Source organism: Panthera tigris, chromosome B1 (assembly GCF_018350195.1).
Source record: "Panthera tigris isolate Pti1 chromosome B1, P.tigris_Pti1_mat1.1, whole genome shotgun sequence".
NCBI lineage: Eukaryota > Metazoa > Chordata > Mammalia > Carnivora > Felidae > Panthera > Panthera tigris.
Window position 1 is genome coordinate 200,493,854 of NC_056663.1, and position 16,757 is coordinate 200,510,610.

The window sequence follows — 16,757 nt, forward strand, 5'->3', positions numbered from 1 at the left end:
TGGAGACTGGAGGCCACAACCCCAGGACTGCCAGGCCGGAAGAGGCAGGAGGGACCCTCCCCCAGAGCCTGTGGCGGGGCCCCACCCTGCAGACACCAAAACTTCCCACTTGTGGCTTCCAGGCTTCGTTGTTCGCGGCCCTCGTTCGTGGAAGCTGGTTAGGGCCCCGCACGCTTCCCTGCTTGGCTCGGGGCCGGGGCGCCTGGGCCGTGAGCACCAGTCTCTGCGGTCAGCCTCCCTAGCTCTTGCCTCTTTCTCCCCAGTGGGCTCCCCAAGGTGGGGCAGGGGACAGGGACAGGCAGGGGAAGGGACAGCGCCTCCCCCCGCTGGCCAGGCCCACCTGGCTCCACACCACAGAGGCCACGGAGGCCAGCCCTTCCGTGGTCACTCCAGCATGATCTGCAACGTGCCGCCCGCTGTCCCGGGCGCCGAGGACCCCGAGGACCCCCGGAGCTGGTGGTCCGGTGGGCAGACCAAACAGAAGAGTGGCACACGTCCTCACCGGTGGGACGGAGGCTGGCTTACCAGGGCCAGCCGGGGGTGGGGGTGGGGGTGGGGGTGGGGAAGGGCCGTACAGGGCTCCAGCTGCGTCTTGGGCGTTCGGGAGCAGTGACCTTGAACTGGGACGGGATGGCTAAGTCACGGGCTGGAGGACGAGCTGTGGGCTGAGCAGGAGCAGTGCCTTCCCACGTCGTGATCGGGGCCGGCCCTGCCCTGGCTCCAGCATTCCTGGAGCAGACAGGCCCGGCCAGGACAGCGCCCGGCGGCCTGACCCCTCCCCTGCCCGCTCAGCCCGCGGTGGCCGTGCGCCCCGTGGCAGGCACGGATTTACTGCCTGGGAGCGATGCCCTGGCTGGACTCCCTGGAAGCGTCTGGTTAGTTAATTAACAGCTCACACTCCCGTCTGCCCTCCCAGCTCACGGTGGGGCCCCCACGCTGCCGCGCGACCTCATCGGCTCTCCCCCTGGCTGCGACGGGCCGGGCACTCACGCTTCTGAACACCCCAGAGAGGCCCGTGCAGATGAGCCCCCAGCCTCAGGCCTAAACCGGCGGGAAGTTGCCCGGAAAGCACACTGCCGCCCACCCCACCCAGGCCTGCCGGGCTGTCCTGTCCCTTCGTTAGTGGGAGGTTCTCCCTTAAAGAGATTATCTCCCTACTGAGACTGTTTAAGTGACCCGCCAGGCAGGCTTTGTTTGGGAGACAGGAGACCAGGGGACTGACCGCAGGGGAAGGTCAAGGCCGGGACAGAGGGAGGCTCAGGGACCTCGAACACCAGAGGAGGCCCCTGAACCAGCCTGGAGAGGCGGGAGTTTCATTCGTAAGACGAAGATAATAGTTGTCTACTTCGTGGGACTGTTTTGGGGAGCAGAGAAATCGCTGCGTGTGCCGGCACCCTGCACAAACCATTGCTAACCTACCATCACTCCTGAAAAGGCCAGGGCCGCCGTCCCCGTTTTAAAGCCAAGGAGGATGGGGTACAGAGGGAGTGAACCTGCCCAAGGTCACAGACGTAGGAAACGGGGCACGAACCCAGGCCTGGATCAGAGCCGCCCTGTGAAAGCAAAAGCCTTCTTCAAATATCAGCCTCGGACATTCAGAGCCAGCCATCATGGCCCAAGAAAACACTCCCACACATTTCTCCTCTGCCATTCTGGAGTGGGATCAGCATCCTTTCAGATCATGATTGACCTTCCCCAAGTATCCGGTCCCTGTCAGCACGTATGGAAGGGGACTGAGTCCAACAGGGCGTATCACCTCCCCCACCCGGGTGCTCGACCTCTGGTAATACGTCCCAAATGCTGCAGGCTGGACTAGAGAAGGATCAAGGACGTGCAGGCTGGGCCCCCTCCTCTGTGGTGGCATTTGGAGCCCAAGTGTGGGGTATCACAGGGAAGCCCCTGAAATAGCAGCCTTTGCAAAGACGGGGGGATTTGGGTACACAGTGGGTACTCAGCAGATGACTCCTGAGTGCTGACGGAGAGGAAATGGCCCAAACGGGCTGGGTGACCTTGGGCAAGTTACTCAACCTCGCTGCGCCTCAGTCTCCCTTTCTGGAAAATAGGAGTGAACTCCTCTCACGAGGCTGTGGCGAGGATTAGACCGGACAGCATATATGGAGCCCCCAGCACATCACGGGTGCCCCGTGAAGGTCTGGCCTCCGGAGAGCACCCAGGGTGCTCCACTGCCCCGCTTCCTCCGCTCGCCAAGGCTGGGGCCACGTGGTGGGCGGGAGAGGAGTACAAGGCCGAGGTCCTTCCCATCCTGCCGCTGTGAGTCGGCGTGCCGACTCCTTACTCCGGATTGCCGGCAGTGCCTGGAAAAACAGCCTGTGGCCCGGTTCGGTAGAGCCGGGGTCTGGGGCACAGACCCCCCCCCCCCCGCCCCCTGCACGGTGAGGCTGACGGAGGCGGGAAACGCACCGCCACAGCCACCTGACCTCCCGTCATTCTGCAGCCCACAAGCAAGGACCGTGGGAGGCTATGGAAGGGCCCGGGGGCTGCTGGGAGCCGGGGCTCCTGTCACTGCACCCACTTCCTGGGTTATTGGCCGGGGGGGGGGGGGGGACGTGTGGGATGACCGCCACGCGTGCAATCCGGGAGCCACCGACGATGCAGGATGATGGTGGGGATACCAAGGCCAGGACCACATGCCTGCAGCCGGCTGGGCGCGGTGCTGCTGGGGGGCGGGGGTCCGGGACTCTGGCCCCCGGGAAGGCCCAGCCGGGGCCGGGAGGTGTCGCCGAGGCCCGCAGGGGAGGTGGCTGGCACCCCGAGTCGGGACGGGCCGGCTCGGGTGATTTCCCTCCCTTCCCTCCTCCTCCCTCCCCAGCGTCTTCGGCCACATCAGCTTCCGCTCAGACTGGGAGCTCGTCAAGGTGGACTTTCGGCCCTCGTTCTCCAGGCAGTGCGGTGAGGAAGACTACGGCTCCTGGCACCTCAGCGACCTGAAGGTGGGCCGGGGCGCAGGCGGGGAGGGCCCCCTCTGCCTGGCCATCCCCCCCCCCCCCCCCCCCCGCCGGCACGGCCCCAGGAACCTGACCTGCCGGACGGCTTCCCAGAACCCCGGCGGCCCCGGACGTCCAGTCCTTCTGCCGGGTTCTCCGGCCGCCTCGTGGGGCCCGGGCTGCTCCGGGCTTGGGTCTGCAGCCGGGCTCAGGGGACCGCAGGCCCCGACCCCACCGCGGAGCCCGTGCGCTTGGGATCCGGGAGCCGTCGTAAGATGGGAGGGCAACACGGTGCCTGCATCGTGTATTACCCAATGCCCCACTGGGGCATGGGGCAGCCCCACCCCATAATCTCAAGCACGCAAATGTTTCTAGAACAAATAATGGGACAGTCGCACTAAGTGAAATAAATGAGGGCTGGAAACGGCCCCTGCAGCCCAGACCAGGTTGTGCTGCCCCAGGCGTGACGGGGAAGCTCGGGGTTCCAGCATGGGCGGCTCTCGCACCTGCCACGTCACCCTGCCCGTCGCAGGGAGGGGGCGGCGCCTGTTGGGAGGACGGGCCGAGGACTGGCTGTGTGTCCACCTGTGCCCTGAGGGCCGTGGCTCCTCCCAGCTCCTGCACCGGGCGTGCACCACGAGGGCCGGGGGCGGGGGACACGGAGAAACTCAACAGACGCCTGCTCTCCTGGTCTCCAGCCGCCCTGTGACCCCAGGGGGAGCTTGTACGCTGTGGGGGCTCAGTGGATGCTTGTGGGTTGGGATGGGAGGGAGGCTGCCCCAGCTTGACCTCAGCCACGCCACTTGCCCTTCCGGGCCTCGGTTTCCCCATCTGTGAAAGGGGACACTGCCTTGGTGGCCGCCTGGGGGTTGAGAATCAGCTGTTTTCGGGGAAGGACAAGATCAGCAGCCCCAGATAACGGACAGCGGTCGACCCTTCTCGGCCAGCTCCTTACGCCGCGCTCCCGCTGCAGGGTGACCGCTGCATCATGGGCCAGCAGAGAAGTTTCCGGAAGAGAAAGCCCACGTCCTGGTGCGTCAAGGGGAAGAGCTTCACGTCTGCGCTGGAGGCCCGGGTGTGCCGGTGCCGGGAGTCAGACTTCCTCTGGTGAGGACCGCACCCGACACGGGCCTCTCGGGCGTCCTAGGCAGCTTCACGCGGTGGCAGCCGCCGCCACCCAGCGCGGGTCTGAGTCACGCTCCTCCTGCCGCCTTATTCTGTGCGTTAGAGCCAAGACTCAGTCCAGCGGCGTCACGGAAGGGCGTTAAAGAACTCACGGGCACGCGTGCACAACTACGCCGTGGCCCGCTCACAGGTGGGAGGGGATGCCAGGAATAGGGGAGGGCATCCCGGGGGCGAGCGGCGCCCACCCAGCCCTTCTCCGACTTCCAGAATCCGGTTCACAAAGCTTCTGGCCCATCGTCTGCCTCCCTGGCCGTCCTTACCCCTTGCCCTCCAGCTCCCCCTTGCGCGCTGGCCACCTGGCCTTGTACCTCCCTCCACCAGCACTGAAGGGGCCCCCTGCGTGGTGCCCCTCCCCTCCCTTTCCCTGCCTGTCCACTGCTCTGCCGTTCTTTCCTTGAGATTCAGTGCACCTCCTCCAGGCAGCCCTCCGGGACACCCACGCTGGGCTCAGTGTTCTCTTATGAGTTCCCAGAATCCCCTCTGCATCCCTTCTCACCTGGAACGTAACTGTTTTCAGGCTGGACAGGGCTGTATGGACTTGCCTGTGTGTCCCCACAAATGGGTGCATAGCAGGCCCTTGCTGTGAGGTCCCCACCCCCAAACTGGCTCCCGTCCCCTCCCGGGCCTGCCTCCTGACTGCTGTTCTCTCCTCCAGCGACTACGGATTTGAGCGCTCTCCCTCCTCGGGGTCTGATGCCAACAAGTGTTTTGCCAACTTCTGGTTTAACCCCCTGTCCCCGCCAGATGACTGTGTTCTGGGCCAGACCTACACCAGCAGCCTCGGGTGAGTGTGGCCCAGGCCTCTCCGTGTCGCTCCCCGGGGCAGAGCCACAGAAAGAGAAGTCGGCTGAGGCTGTCCTATTTGCTGGGCTCCCGAGACTTCAACCCGGGCACCAACCCCGCAGGGTGTCCAATCTGAGCCCACGTGGGGCAGCATCAGGGAGAGAGGGTGCTTTGAGCTGGCCCAGAACTGAGAAGAGAAGTGACAGGCACGTGAAACGACAGACCCGCAGGTTGGGAGGCCCCAAGACACTCTGTTTCCCTTTGAGGAAGTCGTGAGCGGGAAGAGAACCTCAGGGGACTTAATAGAAAATCCCCGATAGGACCCTTGGGGGAGGGGGAGGGACAGGACAGCACTTGAGGAAGCAGGACTGGAAGTTGCAAGCTTTGGCCTCAGCGGCATAAACTCCACCATCCGTCCATCCGTCCAGCCACGTACCCATCATCCCTCCACCCACCCATCCATCCGTCCTTCCATCCTTCCGTCCAGCCATGTACCCATCATCCCTCCATCCATCTATCCATCTGTCCTTCTATCCTTCCGTCCAGCCATGTACCCATCATCCCTCCACCCACCCATCCATCCGTCCTTCCATCCTTCTGTCCAGCCATGTACCCATCATCCCTCCACCCACCCATCCATCCATCTTTCCGTCCTTCCGTCCAGCCATGTACCCATCATCCCTCCACCCACCCATCCATCCATCCGTCCTTCCATCCTTCTGTCCAGCCATGTACCCATCATCCCTCCACCCACCCATCCATCCATCTTTCCGTCCTTCCGTCCAGCCACGTACCCATCATCCCTCCACCCACCCATCCATCCGTCCTTCCATCCTTCTGTCCAGCCATGTACCCATCATCCCTCCACCCACCCATCCATCCATCTTTCCGTCCTTCCGTCCAGCCATGTACCCATCATCCCTCCACCCACCTATCCATCCGTCCTTCCATCCTTCTGTCCAGCCATGTACCCATCATCCCTCCACCCATCTATCCATCCATCCTTCCGTCCAGCCATGTACCCATCATCCCTCCACCCATCTATCCATCCATCCTTCCGTCCAGCCATGTACCCATCATCCCTCCACCCACCTATCCATCCGTCCTTCCATCCTTCTGTCCAGCCATGTACCCATCATCCCTCCACCCATCTATCCATCCATCCTTCTGTCCAGCCATGTACCCATCATCCCTCCACCCATCTATCCATCCATCCTTCTGTCCAGCCATGTACCCATCATCCCTCCACCCATCTATCCATCCATCCTTCTGTCCAGCCATGTACCCATCATCCCTCCACCCATCTATCCATCCATCCTTCTGTCCAGCCATGTACCCATCATCCCTCCACCCATCTATCCATCCATCCTTCTGTCCAGCCATGTACCCATCATCCCTCCACCCATCTATCCATCCATCCTTCCGTCCAGCCATGTACCCATCATCCCTCCACCCACCCATCCATCCGTCCTTCCATCCTGCCTTCCAACCATGTACCCATCATCCCTCTACCCATCTATCCATCCATCCTTCCGTCCAGCCATGTACCCATCATCCCTCCACCCATCTATCCATCCATCCTTCCGTCCAGCCATGTACCCATCATCCCTCCACCCATCTATCCATCCATCCTTCCGTCCAGCCATGTACCCATCATCCCTCCACCCACCCATCCATCCGTCCTTCCATCCTTCCGTCCAGCCATGTACCCATCATCCCTCCACCCACCCATCCATCCGTCCTTCCATCCTTCCGTCCTTCCCCTGTCCATTCACCTGTCCATATCCCTTCCTTCCCTCCCCCCAGCAGTGCCAGCCTCTCTGGTGCACCCACTAGGGTTTGGCAAGCAGAGACTCCTGTCTGAAGGGTCAGCGCCAGGTCCCACATCAAGGGTGAAGGGTTGCACTCTGGGCACTAAGGTGCTGGATGTGGGTAGATCTTAGAGTGTAGTTTCTTCTAAATTACTCCAGTGTGTTTTGCATGATAAACCTCTGAATGTGTACTCAGTGGCTGAGCTGTGGGGGCAGGAGGGGCCACCAGACCCAGGGGGGTGGGCATATCCAGGCACTTTGCCAATGATGCTAGTTTTAGGGGCCCCGAGTCCGGGTGTGGCCTGAGGGAGTTTCACAGTCAGCAAGTCAGATGATGCCACCCCTGCCGTGGTTTGCCCGGGGTCTCCTAAAAGGTTTACCAGAGCCCATGGGTCTCTGCCCCCCCAACTCCTTTCCAGCCTCCTCCCAGCCCCGCTCCCCACTCTGGCTCCAACCACCTACCACAGGACCTTTGCCCCTGCTGGTCTCGCTGCCCAGATGCCCTTCCCTCTCCTGCTTACCCTCCTGATTTCAGCTGAAAGCCTCTCTCTCCGGGACCCACCCCCAGAGCTTGCCAGTGGTGATTTAACCGCGATGCGGGAGGCGATCCGTCTCCCCCACTTGGCAAGGGCCGGGCCGTGGGAGGGGAACCCTTCTGCAGCAGATGCATGGGGCGAAGGAGCGGGGGCGTCCGGTGGCCCGATTCTCAGCAAGGCCCCAGTCGCACCCTCGGCCACAGCGAGAGCAGGTGCTAGGGTCGTGGGAAGCACCGCGACCAGACACGGAAGCAGCCAGCGAGGGAGGCAGGCCCTGGTCACCCCACCCTGAGCCTGGCTTCTCAGCTCCCACCCGGGGCAGCGATGACAGGGGTTAGCGGTGGCTCTCGGTGGGGCCGGGAGGAGGCCGCCAGAGGAGCCACGGCTCGCCACCAGCCAGTCCCCGCCGGGCTGTGGGGCCCGTGCCCTCCCCCGCCGGGCCGCCCGGACCCTGACCCTCCCTCCGGCCGCAGGTACCGCAAGGTGGTGTCCAATGTGTGTGAGGGCGGCGTGGACCCGCGGCAGAGCCCGGCGCCGCTGCAGTGCCCGCTCACGCCGCCCCGGGGCCTGCGGGTCAGCATCCGCGGCGACGCGGTGGCCGTGCGGCCGGGAGAGGACGTCCTGTTCGTGGTGCGGCAGGAGCAGGTGAGCCGCGCGCTGTCCCCGCAGAGGGCAGCTTCCGCCAGGCGAGCAGGGGGCGGGCGGGCGGGCGTGCGTGGGCGTCCCCTCTGCCTCCAGCCGGTTTTTTCCAAGCCGGGGAGCCGAGTGGACCGGAAGTCCCTTCCCGGGCCCAGTCCAGCGTCGAAAGGATGAATCCCCTCCACGATCCCCAGGGGGCGGTGGAGGAGGGTATGGGGGAGGGGTCTCCGTGCCGCGGGCACAGTGGCGGGGACACTTCCGTGCACGGCCCCGTGTGCGCCTTACTGGACTCTTGCTTCCGAGATTTATTCGCTCCTGTGGGCAGCAGTTTTTTTAAGTTTGTTTTGAGAGAGAGTAAGCAGGGGAGGGGCAGAGGGAGAGGGAGAGAGTCCCAAGCAGGTTCCCCGCTGCCAGCACAGAGCCCGACGCAGGGCTCGAACCCACAAACTGCCAGATCATCACCTGAGCCAAATCCCAGAGTCAGATGTGTAACCTTGCTGAGCCACCCAGGCGCCCCTGGACAGCAAGTTTTGAAACCTCTAGTGATATTGATTTAGTTCATCTGAAATCTTAAGAAACGCAGGAAGTTAAACAAAATTATTATTTATAATCCCGGAACCAGAGATTAAGCCTAGAGGTAGATGATGGATGATAAACAGATATAGATTTAAATTTATATAATATATACACATATGTAAATTCCCTCCCAGTCTCCTACTTTATTTTTTTTCCTTTAGTACAAGTGTTATGCATTCTTCTGATTTTTTTCCATTTTGTTAATTTTTATTTACTTTTGAGAGAGAGAGACAGGGCGGCAGCGGGGAGGGGCTGAGAGAGGGAGACACAGAATCTCAAGCAGGCTCCAGGCTCTGAGCTGCCAGCACAGAGCCCGACATGGGACTCGAACCCACAAACTAGGAGATCATGATCTGAGCTAAAGTCAGACGCTTAACTGACTGAACCACCCAGGTGCCCCTGTATTCTGATTTTAAAAAGAATTTATGCTCATTGTAGAACATTTGAAAAAACACCTAAAATGTCAAGAATATAAATATCACCAAAACTCCTGTTGCCCCCAAGGTAACAACTGTTAAGTTTTGTATTTTCTTCTGGCCTTTTGAAAATAATATATAGCATGCTTAATTCTTGCGATTAGACAGGTAACAAACTCACTGTAGAACATTCAAAACCAGAAATCACAAAGACTTACCAACATGCAGGACATTCCGAACAACAGGAAAGCCCGGAGGACAAGCCTGTTCCCCCTGGAGGGAGGCCACCCCAGGAGCCCAAGCCGCCTGTCCACACCACTCCGTTGGGCGTTGGGATCTCTGGTGAACAGATACGTTAGATGAAGCAAGTTCAGCTTTATAACTGTTCGTGCTTTATTAACACACGCCCTCCACAATACGGTGCCAGGGTGGGGTCCGTGAGGGTGACAGAGGTCCTTGGTGTTGGAAACCAGGAACTCTGGTCTCATACAAACAGGGAAACTGAGGCCAGAGGACACAGAGCTGTATGTGTGAGTGCCCATGTGCCCAGGCTCACGGGTGCACAGTCACCTGATTTGTAGATCGGGGAACCCTGGCTCAGAGAGGTGCGGTGACTCGCCCGAGGCCACACGGTGACAAGTGACAGAGCTGGCACTGGGTCCCAGGCCAGGGGGCTCTGCATGAACAGCATCTGGTCTGTGGCCCCCAGACCTGGGCCGGGCCTGGGGACCCCGTGTCCCGCCTGTTTCCAGTCCCTGTGTTGACGGGCCTGGCCCTGAGATTCACACTTGGGGCCCCGGGGGTGGCCCCAGGGTGGGGAGCGGGCATCTGTCACGGCAGCATCTTGGTGTGGCAGCAGGATGGTGTCCCCTCCCCAGGTGGGGTCCCTGGACCCTCAGAGGGGACCCACCTGCTGCCTAAGTCCCAGCACAGCCGTCCGGGAAAAATGGCCATCTGCTGCCCCCTAGAGCCTCAGTCTCACAGCTTTGTCACATGGGTGGATTCTTGGGACAGGACGAGCCTGTGAGCCCCACTGCACCAGTGTCCCAACCCCGAGGGCTAGGGTGGCTGGAGGTGAGGGGGGTGACCAGAAGGTGCTCCTGTAAGAGAGGCCTCTCTGTGCACACCCCCGTCCGGAAGAGGCCGCGGGGGGAAGCGTGGGAGCTCGGGTCGCGGTGGACACGCTCCCGCACGTGCACACGTGCACGGTGTAACACTCACACGTCTCACGCAGACACACTTACACACTGACACGCACAAGTCACACCCGGCCATCCTCGTGCAGGGGCCGAGCTGCGGGTGGAAACAGCTCCATCTGGGGCGGGGGCCAAGTTCCACACGTGAGTAAGAATTAGAAACAAGGGCTGATGGAGGGAGGACCCGGAAACAGACCCGCTCGGAAATGCACAGCTGATTGTGCCACAGGCAGAAAAACATCCCCGCGGAGGGGAGGACGGTCCCCGGCCGATGAACCGCCGGTAAAAACGAGCCCCGGCCAGAACCTCACAGCCGGTACCAGATCAACTCAGGACGGACCGCAGAGGTCAACGGAAGCCGGAAAACTGCAAATCCTTTCGGAAGAGGCAGGAAAGCGTCCAGACCTAGGCCTGGGCCACGTGTAGGCGGAGCGGACGCGGAAAGCACCTTCCGCGAACGAAACCGGGCACATCGGCCGTGGGCGGGAGGCAACGCTCTTGCTCCGTGAAAGACCCTGTAAAGAAAACGAGAAGTACGTTCCGGGGAAGATAGTCACACAGCTCACATCCGGCCCGGGCTGGTACCGGGAAGAAAACGACACCGCGGTTGGAAAACCGGCGGAGGCCCTTTCGTCACGACGCACCTGCGAGAGTGGCAGCGTCAGGGCTGGCGGGGACGCGGGCAAACGGGACCCCTCACACGTGGCCTCGGCGGAAGCGGGCGGTGATGGGACCAGAGCCGCGGACAGCGGTCTGGCAGTTTCTGACGGAGCAGAACAAGCCGCCACCGCGTGACTCAGCAAGTGCCCCCCCCCCCCCCCCGGGGGTCTGTCCCCGGGACGCGCAGACTCGTGTTCACGCAGAGCCCGCCCACGGGAGTCCCGGCGGCCTGACCGCACGGGAGCCGGAAACCGGAAACGCCCAGGTGTCCTCCAGGGGGCGTCTGGTCGAACAGTGGTGCGGCCAGGGCGTGGAACACGACTCCCCGGTGACAGGGAGCAGGTCACTGACACGCGTCACCACCTGGGTGAGTCTCCAGAGAATTACACTGGGAAAAGCCAATCCCAGGGACTCCGTGCCGCCTGACTCCCTTTATAGGACCTTCTGGAAAGGACAAGATTGCAGAGACGGGGGACAGATGAGTGGCCACCAGGGAGCGGGTGGGGCGGTGCTGCTGCTGGTGGTGCCCGTGGTGGCTGGGTGGCTCTGCACCCCGGCTGCGACCGTGTCTGTGTCCCGGGTGTGAGATTGTGGTTCCAGCGGGTGTTGGCCCTGGGCGTGTGGCACGGGGCACACGGGGTCTGTGCGGGTCCTTTCGCTGCGTGGGAACTGGGGGCTGCCTCCGAACCCACGGTCCCCTCTTCCTAACATGCTCAGCAGCACACAGACAAAAGCAGGCGCACGGGAGAGACAGCAGGTGCAGGGGGCGGGGTTACGGCGGCCTGGCTCCTCTCTGCCCTTGTGTTTCCTATTTGCCGGCATTGAGGCTGGACTCCTTTCTGATCAGGGGGAAAGACGGCAAGTCCTCTTACCCGAGTAAAATGTTTGAGTAGTTCAATGTGCATCAGTCAGCCTGGCGGGTGGCCCACGGGCAGGAACGCGGGGTCCCAAGGCGGGATGCAGCGCCCCACGCCCCTCGAAGCCACAGGCCGGGTCCAGTCCAAGGCGCGCCTGGCTTGCAGGCTGCGGGCACAGAGGCCAAGGTGGGCTGGAGACCCCGCTCCCCTCGTCCCCGTGAGGCCGCCTGTCCACGGGGAGCACTGAGCGGTGAGCCGGCCTGACCCTCCAGGTTCCAGCCCAGCATGTGGGGACAACAGAACAGCATGTGACTAAGGTCCCCGGGCCGTTGTCACAAGTGACCATGTGCTGCAAATGTAAGACAGCACATGCCTCGCTCTCAGTTTTGGAGGCTACAAGTCTGATTTAAGGTGTTAGCAGAGCCTGGCTCCCGCCGGAGCCTCCGGGAGGGATTCTTCCCTGTCTCGTCACTTTCTTGGGTGCCGGTGTCCCTTGGCTCATGACTGAGTCCCTGCAATCTCTGCCCTGTCACCACACGATGTCTCTTCTGTGTCCCCAAACCCCCGCCTCTTCTTGAAAAGACACGGCCACTGGATGGGGCCCGTCCTACCCCAGCATGACCTCATCTTAATGGCTTCTGCAAAGACCCTGTTTCCAAATAAGGCCAAGCTCTGAGTTCCGAGGAGGGGGGGGGAGGGGACGTGGACTTGAGGGGGTGGATGCTGTTCAAGCCAGTAACTGTATTTGTGGAGAAAGTGAAACAAAAGGAATTTACGTGAAAGGTCTCTAAGTTTAAGGGCTTGGCCGTAAAATGAGAGACTCGTACACGGCCAGTGCTAATCCTGTGTCGTTCTTGGTCACCGGGACAAGGTTTTCAGGGTGTTCCTGCAGGGAAGGGGAGGCAGGCAGGGGAGGGAGGGGAGTGGGCATGAGACGGAACGCAAGAACGCTTTCTCGCTATGAGCTGGAGAAAATCAGGGTTTTTTCCGCTGGATTTCCCGTGCCTTGGTAAGGAAGCTGTGGTTCTGTGGGGACTGGCACCCCCAGTCCCGAGCGGAGACCGTCAGACGACCCCCAGCGGCTCAAACACCGGGAAGGGACAGCAGGTGCAGGGAGCCCCGCGCTGCACGGACCCTGTGCGTCCGAGCTCTATGCTTGCTCCACGGAGAACAGGATCAAAGAAACACCTCGGAACCGCGGCGCTCGGCATCAGAGAAGGGAAAACGTTTCCCGATTTTGCTGGGAGGCCCCTGAGGAGTCTTCGTGCAGACAGGATCTTTCTGGCCGTTGCCCTGAGATCCATCCGGCCCCTGGCTCAGGCCTCAGTGGGTGTCCCTGGCCCGCCGGGCCCGCCGCCCTGCTCCCACGCTCCTGCGTCTCTGCAGCTCCGGGCCGTGCCTGCCCTCCTCAGCCGGAACGCCAGGCCGGAGGTCCCCGGGGCAGGCAGGTGCCTGGGGGCCCGGGCCCACGGCGTGTGAGGAAAGGAGCGAGGGAAGGAATGAGTAAACGACCCGCTGCTGGCCCGTCCGTGTTACGGCCGCCCCTGAGTGGCCTCGTGGTCTCTCCCGCAGGGTGATGTCCTGACCACCAAGTACCAGGTGGACCTCGGGGATGGCTTCAAGGCCGTGTACGTGAACCTCACGTCGACCGAGGAGCCCATCCGGCACCGCTACGAGAGCCCCGGCGTCTACCGCGTGTCTGTCCGGGCGGAGAACGTGGCGGGGCACGACGAGGCGGTGCTCTTTGTCCAGGTCAACTGTAAGTCCGTCGCCCCTTTGAGGCCAAGAGTCCCTCCCCGGGGCAGAGGGCCCCGGGTCCTGGGGGGAATGCAGGGAGACCCCAGTCCTCAGGCTGGCAGGCCGAGGGGCAGGGAGACGGGCAGGCTGGGCTCAGGTCCACACCCCGGGTGCTCCGTGCCACGGTGGGTTTGGTGATGAAGCTGGTGGAAGTGACGAAGGTGATGGTGACAGTGCCCAGTAGGCAGCCTCTGAAATGCCAGTGCCCTGACGCCGTCTAACCCCGGCCTTTCCCCGGGCCCCGCAGCCCCCCTGCAGGCCCTGCACCTCGAAGTGCTTCCTGTCGTCGGCCTCAACCAGGAGGTGAACCTCACAGCCGTGCTGCTGCCCCTGAACCCCAACCTCACCGTCTTCTACTGGTGGATCGGCCACAGCCTGCAGGTGCGCTGGCCCCGGGACCCACAGGCTGGCACCTGGGTGACAGTGGGGCCGGGCAGTGCCCCGGGGCCTGGGCAGAAGGACACAGGGTATGACATGAGGTGGGCACACACCAGCCTTTCTTCCCGAGCACCTGCTCGTGTTTGGCTGTGTCTAAGTGTGGCGGACGCAGGATTAAGTGGACCAGACACTGCCTTTTCCTGGGGAGAGAGGTGTGAACACGACAGGTGACCCGAGTTGTGAGACGCATCACAGGAAGGGGGCAGGTGAGGTGTTGCGAGCTCCAGAAGATCAGGCCGTTTCTAGTCTGGACGTTGGGTGTGGTCAGGGAAGGCTTCATGGAGGAGGGGGTCACGGGGGCCGGACCTGATCTCAGAAGCCTTCCCCAGAGCCCTGGGTTGTACCCTGTAAGCAGCGGGGAGCCACAGACAGTCGCCGGTAGGAGGGCTGGAGGGTCTCTGCGGGCAGGGCTGCCCACCTTAGCCGGGGAGCCCTCGAGACCTCAAGAGGGGCGTCCTTCCCTCATTCAGTAAGCTTAGCCCTGCACCCCAGGCAGAAAGACCCCAACAGCACTGAAGGCCCAGAGCCAGAAGCCGGGCGGGAGGAGCCGTAGGCCCCAGATCACGTTTCCCTGGAATGGGGGGGGGTGGGGTTGAGGAGGGCGCCCAGCTCCGGGTTCAAATCCCAACTCCGCTACTCCCAGCCCAGCCCTGTGAGCAGGTCTGGAAGGAAGGGGCCACTGGGAGACTGGGTCCAGGCTGCCCTGACTTAGAGCTGGTGCCTCTGGGGGGGCCCTCCCCGTGTCCCCCCCTTGCTGCCCCCATGCCCCGACCGGAGCGGGAGAGAGTGAACGTTCTGGGTGAGGCCCTGGGCAGCGGGCGGCTCTCCCGCATGGACCTGCCCTGACCGTGCTCGTGGTCCCCGCAGCCCTTGCTCTCCCTGGAGAACTCTGTGACCACGCGGTTTGCAGACACGGGGGACGTGCGTGTGACTGTGCAGGCCGCCTGCGGAAACTCGGTGCTGCAGGACTCCAAGGTGGTCCGCGTGCTGGGTGAGCCCCCTCCCCAGGGACGGGAGGCACGTCTCGTCCTTCTCGGGAGCGCTGGGTTTGTGTGGCATCTGGTCATGCAGGGCAGCGCGGGCTAGGGAGAGGAGCGGGTGAACACAGCTCTGACGCTCCCCAGCTTCCCTGGCCTCAGTTTCCCCATCTGTAAAATGAACACAGACGAGTCTTTGTGTCCGGTGGCCCTCATGGGCCTCACACGGCACAGAAAGAGGACGTGGCCGAGTGACCGACTTGTCGGGGTCACCGGGTCTGCCAGCCTCCCAGCAGCCTGACCTCTCCTGCCCCCTTGTCACATGATTCTAACTTAAAGTAAGAGGACCCCTAACATAGCCTTTCCTGAGACTCCCATTCTGGATCCCACTCACTGGGGGCCCCAAGTCCCTCATGGGAGACATTTACAATAGGAGATTAATCCTAAAAATGGAAGAGACCCCCCCCCCCAGGGTGTTATTGCCCTTGTCATCACACTGATAAAACCTCATTTTGCTTACCAACAGCCTCTCCTATGGACAGCAGCCATCACTTAAATATTTAGTGGGCCTGCCTTTGGCTGTTCCTCCATTCGCAAACACATGTGCACAGGGTCCTGAGCCCAGGGCTTTGAAATAGTCACTGCCTCCCCTGCCGTAAGCTGCTGGGTTCCCAGGTCACAAAGCGCTTGTCCCTTGGGCCGCATAGCCCCAACAAAGCCTCCTTCCTCCATGGGGCTCAGGAGGAACCTGGAGAGACTACAGCGAGCTCCTCTCACAACCACCTGCACGGGGCTCCAGAGTGGGCTTCTGGGTTGGGGACCCTGGCAAATGGGAGAGAAAGAGAAGGTGGCACCTCTGCCCTCAAGGGACTCTTACTCTGGTGGGGAGACCAGTGCCCTTGAAGTCCATGGATCCCTGGGGGAAGGGAGCCCGACCTCATGGGGTGTAGCCATCCTTGTGAGTGAATGGGGCAGAGCTCATAGGGCAGGCTTGGCGCGTGCCGGGCCCTCCCTCCCCGGTGGCCACAGGGGTTTTAATGTTCGTTATTAGGTGCCAGTCAGTGAGGTGGGCCCTGCCCCGGGCAGTGGCTGGCGCAGGAAGGACTCTTGTTTTCCAAAGCGGGCCACGGGATCTGAAGCCAGGGCAGTCCTGGGCCATCCAGGGTGCATGGCCTCCTGCCGGAGGGCGGAGCCTTGCTGCCCAGGACTGACCAGCTCGCCCGTTTCTGCCACTTTTCAGACCAATTTCAGGTAGTGCCTCTGCGGTTTTCCATGGATCTGGATGTGCACAACCCCAACACCCCTGAGTGGAGAGAGGACGTCGGCCTGGTGGTGACCCGGCTGCTCTCCAAGGTGCCCCCAGCCCACCACCCCGGGGCCTCCCCAGCACCTGCGGGCGCCTCGGAGGGGCGGGGCCCCAGAGCACCCAGGGAGGGGCGGGGCGGGGCGGGGCCGGTGGAGCTGCCCTCAGTCCCGGTGACCCGGTCTTCAGGCTGTCTGCCCAGTGCTCCGGGGACAGCTAGGGCCCGCTGCCCTGGCTCTGCGGGACAGGCGGCTGGAGCGCCAGCTCACCGGGGAGGGGCAGGCCGACGTCCTCCATGCACATCGAGTGAGCACAAGCTGTTGGCACAGGACACAGTCACTGTCCTCTGATGGCCCAGAAGCTCCTTAGTATGATATTCCTTTATTCACGGAGTTTCTGTTCTGGGCCGGATACTGGAGCCAGAGAGAATCCATGCGATTGCTGCCCCCGGGGAGCCCACAGACAGCAGACCGAGGCGGCGCCCCGGGGTGGGCCTAGGCCACTCAGGGCCCTTGGTCCCTCAGTGAAGGAAAGACCAGCCCCCCACAGTCATCCAAGGCTGTCACGGGCTGAGGCCCACTCTGGCCGTGCCTCTCCTCAACCAGTTAATAATGCTGGTGATACTGGCCTGGGTGTTG

General features: G+C 62.3%; 1 protein-coding gene across 2 annotated transcripts in view; it reads left to right on the forward strand.

Annotated features, from left to right (window-relative positions):
- SORCS2 (sortilin related VPS10 domain containing receptor 2) overlaps window positions 1-16,757 on the forward strand; it is a 452,327-nt gene that overhangs the window by 423,613 nt on the left and 11,957 nt on the right. For both annotated transcript variants that reach the window (XM_042985024.1, XM_042985025.1), the window contains 8 exons: window positions 2,831-2,951; window positions 3,919-4,052; window positions 4,786-4,914; window positions 7,734-7,905; window positions 13,177-13,363; window positions 13,649-13,782; window positions 14,707-14,830; window positions 16,057-16,169. In XM_042985024.1, the coding sequence (XP_042840958.1) occupies window positions 2,831-2,951; window positions 3,919-4,052; window positions 4,786-4,914; window positions 7,734-7,905; window positions 13,177-13,363; window positions 13,649-13,782; window positions 14,707-14,830; window positions 16,057-16,169 (1,114 nt within the window). The remainder of the gene's footprint in view (window positions 1-2,830; window positions 2,952-3,918; window positions 4,053-4,785; window positions 4,915-7,733; window positions 7,906-13,176; window positions 13,364-13,648; window positions 13,783-14,706; window positions 14,831-16,056; window positions 16,170-16,757) is intronic.